The sequence below is a fragment of the Cervus elaphus genome, chromosome 4, assembly GCF_910594005.1.
Source record: "Cervus elaphus chromosome 4, mCerEla1.1, whole genome shotgun sequence".
Lineage (NCBI taxonomy): Eukaryota > Metazoa > Chordata > Mammalia > Artiodactyla > Cervidae > Cervus > Cervus elaphus.
Genome location: NC_057818.1, coordinates 25979627 through 25985626, shown reverse-complemented (window position 1 = coordinate 25985626; position 6000 = coordinate 25979627). Strand labels below are relative to the sequence as shown.

The 6000-nt window shown below is 47.5% G+C and overlaps 1 protein-coding gene across 1 annotated transcript in view; it reads right to left on the bottom strand.

Annotated features, from left to right (window-relative positions):
• Positions 1 to 2895: 2895 nt before the first annotated feature.
• The window catches only part of LOC122691738 (liver carboxylesterase-like), a 28122-nt gene continuing 25017 nt past the window's right edge, over positions 2896 to 6000 (bottom strand). Inside the window, exons 12-14 of the mRNA XM_043898518.1 lie at positions 4564 to 4695; positions 3505 to 3577; positions 2896 to 3230 (exon numbers count right to left, since the gene is read on the bottom strand). Coding sequence (XP_043754453.1) covers positions 3047 to 3230; positions 3505 to 3577; positions 4564 to 4695 — 389 coding nt within the window. The 3' untranslated portion in view covers positions 2896 to 3046. The remainder of the gene's footprint in view (positions 3231 to 3504; positions 3578 to 4563; positions 4696 to 6000) is intronic.

Sequence of the window (6000 nt, the reverse complement as noted above, 5' to 3'; positions counted from 1 at the left end):
CATCTGAATCTATGGAACCAAGATGGGGGATTGTTATGTTGCTTCATGGGATAAGTAAAAAGTTAAGCCTTTTAAACCATAAATAGAAGACATCTTTTTATAATAACTATATAATGCCTTATGAATCAGTCAGTTGCTCAATTGTGTCCGACTCTTTGGGACCCCATGGACAGTAACCCACCAGGCTCCTCTGTCTGTGGAACTTTCCAGGCAAGAATACTGGAGTGGGTTGCTATTCCCTACTCCAGGGGATCTTCCCAACCCAGGGATCGAACCCACATATCTTACGTCTCCTGCATTGGCAGGCAGATTCTTTACCACTAGCTCCACCTGGGAAGTCTTCAGAACGGTTTCCTTCATATAACGTCTCTGTTTCAAAGAAAGAGACCTTTAACTCACAAGTCTGCTTGTCTGACTTATTTCTTATGTGCACACCCTGCCCATTAATGTCTGGAGAAAGCAAGGATTTTTCCATAATAAAGTCCCTGCCCTCATGGAGTGTGCTTTCTGTTAGGGGAGGATAGATAATGACAGGTGCTCAGGAAAAAACAAAAAAGTTGTACAGGAGAAGGGGTAGGTTTCTGGGGGGAGGGGCTGAGATTTGAAAGAAAAGAGGGAGGGAGTCCACTGACAGAGCATCGCAGGCACGGAGGACCAGAGATGACAAGGTCCCAAGGCAGAACATTTCTGATAGTCCCGTGGTATAGGGCTCGGCAAACGGAGCTAGCGGGAGGGAGTCATGTAGGGCCTTGTGAGCCAACATGAGGACTTTGGTTTCTACTCCCAGAGAAGTGCTGAGCCATTGGAGGTTTGGAACAGAGGATGACACGTTCTACCAGGATGAGTCTATGTTAAGAACAGACCAAAATCCTAGCTGAATTCTCTTGAAGCCTCTTGAAACACCATTGTTATTGCTATTAAATATTATTCATATTAATAACAGTTGTGGAACTTGGCTTCTGGCCAAGTCTGAGCTCTGAACAACCATTTTATCTGGACCCAGAGGGACAGGGAAGTGGCAGAAGCCCGGAAACTGAGTCTTGGGACTACTCACCATCCTCAAGGTCAGCCAGCATCCTGTGTCACCATAGCGACAGTGTTGACACTTTCTGACGTTGAGGTCCCTGGGCCTCCTTGCTACTAACAGTCACTGGAAGGTCCTGCCTTGGGCCTGCTGTATTGCTATGTTTCTAACGTCAGACAATTTGGAAAACAGTGCTTTAATACAAGATGTTCCCAGTTTTGGGCATCCTAAATATGTATAATTCTGTCCAATTGTACTACAAAATTCTCAAAAACATCTTCACATGATGAATTAAACCATGCTTGACTATAGATTTATAAATGCATTCCAGATAGGGCTTTTAGTTGCAGGGAAGCTGGGGACAAAGTCAAGGTCCTAAAAATTCAAGCTAAGACCCTACAAAAAAAAAGTGGGGGGGGAGGTCACTACATATACCAGTTCATACTAACTCCAAACTGTTTACTCAAGGGCCTGTCAGCTGTAAACTTAGAACTACGTTCTAGGATCTGAGCGAAGCATGTCTGATTGTCTCAACCTTTTCATGTGCTGGTTGGTTGACTAAAATGGGATATCCCACAGCTTGCAATGAACTAAATTACCACCAGGTGGCAGCAGACACCCAGTAAAAGACCATTCCTTTTTGACCTATACCGTCCTCACTTGCAAACTCAAGAGCTGAGATCTATAACATTGGAAAGGGAAATACTTAAAATTCTGGATAACTATAGCTAAATTACGCTGCTGATTTAAAAAAAAGTATCCAGCTTTCAACCTAAAATTTTCCTTTCCCTCAGCTTCTTCTCCAGGACCCAAAGGTGGGGATGGGTTTGCTGCCTTTTCCCAGTGGTTAAGAGATTTCATTTCTTAGGGGAAGAAGTGTCTGAGCAGGGCTTCTAGCCTGCCCCTCTCGGGCAGGTTTTCTCTGATCTTACTACCTGTTACCAGTATTTCTCAAAGCTCCCTGATAGAGGTCCAGGGAGAAGGGCCTGCAATGAGTAAACACCCCTGTGGATCCTTGGTTTCTGAGGACTGTATACTCCCATACTCGCCCACAGTTGGTCTTTAACACTTGATTCTCATTTTAAGTCACTCTACTCACACACACGGTGACTCCATTTTCCACCTGTCAGCAGACAGTCAGCCAGTGTTCATGTCTCATCTCTCTTCCAGGGTGCTCATCTTCCTTCAGACTTCAGGGTAATAGCAACCTCTTTGGGTGAATCAGAAGAAGTCATGAAACTGGGAATAATCCAGATTTTTCTTGCAGAAAGGGTGGCCATAACATTTTTAGAGATTTCTACATTGCAGGAGAAGCCAGAAGTCACCCCAGGGATCTGAAACAGACAATTTTCAGGTGACACTTCAAGGACTCACTTCAGGGTAGTCACTGTTTGGACCTGGTGTGGTCCAGGCCGCAGAAAGTCTTCAGAGGATTTGTTGGAAGAGATGGCCGCAGGGAGGGGCCTGGAAGGACAATCCGAAAGTTGAAGGAAGAAGTGCAGACCTGCAGGAGGGCCAGGAAGGGCCAGGCAGCCATGCCTCAGTCTCGCCTTGCGCAGTCCCCTCTTTCCCACTCCAGGGACATCCTCAGTCTGTGTCACCTCCATCTCTGCAGGCAGCTCCACATGGACGAGGGGGACTCGGCACTCTGGTCCCCCACATCCTCTCATTGGAGTGGTGGATGGCCCAGAGGCATGGAGCAGATGCAGCATCCCCCTCAGCACCTCCCAGGGCCCAGCCTGCTCCACTCTGCACGCCCAGAGGTCGAGCCAGAACGGCCAGAGCACCTTCCTGCCAATGGTGCCCACTGTCTTCATCCTTCTCTCACTGAGGAGGATGGCTTTATTCCAGTGCAAGACAAAGGCATCGACTTGGTCTCCAAAAGAACATTTATTTCCAAATTGAGGCCACAGAAACGGAAACTCCCCCTCCCTGACCTCTGCCACTCCCATCGGATAATTCCTCAGACTCCACTATAAGACGGCTCTTTGGCACATAAACACTTCTAGAGAAACCCCCTGTTTACAGCTCAACGTGTTTTGACTGTGGGACCTTCTTTGCTGCCTCCTGGGACAGAAGCTCATTCCAGAAAGCCACTTTCTCACTTTTCAGCTTCTCGGCTGCCCGAGTGTTGACACCAATCTGAAGGTACCCTTCTTTCTGGTCATATGCTGGCCAGTGGGGAAGCCCCTCCCCGTTGGGGTTCCTGGAACAAAATCAAACAGAAATTCCCCAAAGCTGCTGTGTGGTCTTGGACCTCTGAGATTGTCAGGGACCCCATGGTTTCATTTCTGCCAAAGGCTCATATGCCTCCAGAGACAGGAGGCTGTCCATGTCGTGGGCAGCCAGTCCATCATGGGGAGCTCTCATCTGAGGGTCACAGGGCGGGGTGTTTGACCATTACACATTGGAAGCTCCCCCCACCCAACAGACACGCCCTGTCCCTTCCCAACCCCGCTCCATGTCTGCCAGCAGCTCACCCATTCCGAGCAAAGTTGGCCCAGAATTTCATCACCATCTTGCTGAGATTGATCTCTTCTTCTGAGGCACCATCTGTGGGGAGGGGACAAGGCCATTGTTCTCAAAGTGTGCTTTATGGGCAGTAGCAGCACTTGAGAAATTGTTAATAAATTCAGAAATGGGGGCCTTACTCCAGACCTACTGAGTCTAAGCCTGCATTTTAAGAAGATCTTGGGTAACACAAGTGGACTTCAAGCTTGACAGTCTGGGGACTGAGGCTGGGCTCATGAAGGGCTGGAGTCGATCCAGAAGCATACCGCCTTGTCTTCTGTGCCCTCCCGACTGCCCTTCCCCCTTCAATGTTTCAGAGACACACCCCAGGGTTTCTGCTAGAGTAACCCCACCTCCCAGGATGCTCTCCTTTGGGTCTTTTCTCGGTGTCCTTGATCCACACACATTTTCACAGAATCTGGAAAATAACCGAGCTGCAAGATCCCGCAAAAGTCACCCAACCAGGAAATGCCCAGAGGCACTGTGTGTAATGAACAGTTCTGTGATGTGTCACACACAATTTGTCTGTAATTGCTAATGGTTAAGGCATTGAAGACATCTGTGAAAAGTTTTTTTAAAAATATATTACACACCTAGATATATTACGATATTAAAAGATACCAGTTTTAGATAGATAGACGGTTGGAGAGAGACACACATGTTAGTCCGGATTCAAGGGTAATAACAACTCTAACTTTACCCTCACGCACATTCTGATGTGTTCTTGTGAGGGCAGAGTGAGTGGTGGACTTCTAGCTCTGAGCAGGGCCCTGCAGGTGACCCAGCTCCCGTCTTGCTGATGCCCAGGTCTGGATTCTTAGAGTGACCATGGGTGAGGGCACAAGGATACGCATTCTCTATCAGGTACATTAGAGCAAGAGAATGGCTGGGACCTTTGTTCTTCCACCCTGTGATGGTGATTCAGGAAACAAAGACCTGGAGAGAAGGAGGAACTTGCCCAAGGTCACCAAATAAACTTGAACTCTGATCTCCTAACTCCAAGTTTATAGTCACCAAAGGGCCATCACCTTTCAAAACTGGAAATCCAAAGACAGAGAAGACTTCATCCCCGTGGTCGCCTATCACCGTCTTGGGTTTCAGCTCTGATGAGAAGCTTGGGCGATACTGAAACTCGTACATGTAGGTCGGGACTCCAGCATCTGGAAAACATGGATTCATACACGGTTCATTTCAGCAGATGCACACCTGATGGTGTCCGTCTCCGGGGGGCTGTGAGCAATCAGGAAACTGGGGGCAGGCCGAGTCCTGAGTGAACAACAACAGCATTAGTAGCAGCTGCCCACTGTGAGAGCCAACCGTGTGCCAGCCTTGTGTGTTCCTACAGAACGCCCCTGGTTATGGGCACAAGAAAAATTCTGGAAATTTTTCATAACCTGATTAAGGGTGTGTATTTTAGGGAGGCGGAAAAGGATTTGAGCTGGGTATTTACTGAATGAGTAAGTGAAGAGTGAATGAATGAATGGTGAAACCTTGAGTAGCTCCATTCTAAATAAATAAATTATAAGGGCACTGGGTCAGTTCACAAAAGCCCCTTTTGATGCACCCATGCACAAGGACGTCCATACACGCACACTTTATTGTATTTCATTGCTCACAGGCTAGTCTTCATTTCCCTTGAGAATACCTGCAGCCTGACAGGTGTCTTCCATTATGTCCATTTTTGAACCTTTCCAGTGATTCTCACATGTATTTCAAGAAGAGTGAAGTAAATTCAAGTTGTGAGCCTGAACGTACAGACTTAAATACAAACCTCTGCAGAAAGGGGAAAATTTGCTCCCCGTGTCTCGGGAAACCTCAGTCTGGCATTTCATTTCCTTTGTGTCTGTCCTCTCATGTGTCTTGCTTCCTGCGTGGCCTGGGGAGTGTGCAGCAGTGGCAGAGGGGAGAAGGGGCTGAGGAAGGGGACAGCCCCTCTCTCCTGGCCTCTCTCCTCCCTGCTCCTCTCCTGCCTCGAAGCCCCAGGAAGATGTCAGTTTTCCTGCTGATGCTCAGCAGAGATGCCCATCTTGTTCCTTCAGGGCTACCTCGTGGGGCCCCCACCTGGGGACCTCTGTGCTTTGCATTGATCGTTATGCCACAGCCAGTGACTCTAATGGGGAAGGGTCATGCCCCAAGGCAGACTGGTGGGGAGATAGCACAACATCCCCTCCCCACCTTGGGGATACTATCACATTTGGAAAATGCCTAAAAAAAAAAGGAAAATGAACAAAAGGATCACTTACAACCGCACTGCCCAGAGAAGCCTCTGTTAATATTTCAGAACTTATTCCACTTATGCATATAAAATTATGATACTATTGTATGTGTTATTACATATGACCATAATAATTGCCTCATATCATTAAAATTTCCCCACACAGTAGTTTAACAATATGTGCCATCCCGACAGGAGGATGTAAATTAATTTGTTTCATTGCCTCCCTCATCTCCCACCTTTGCACTGT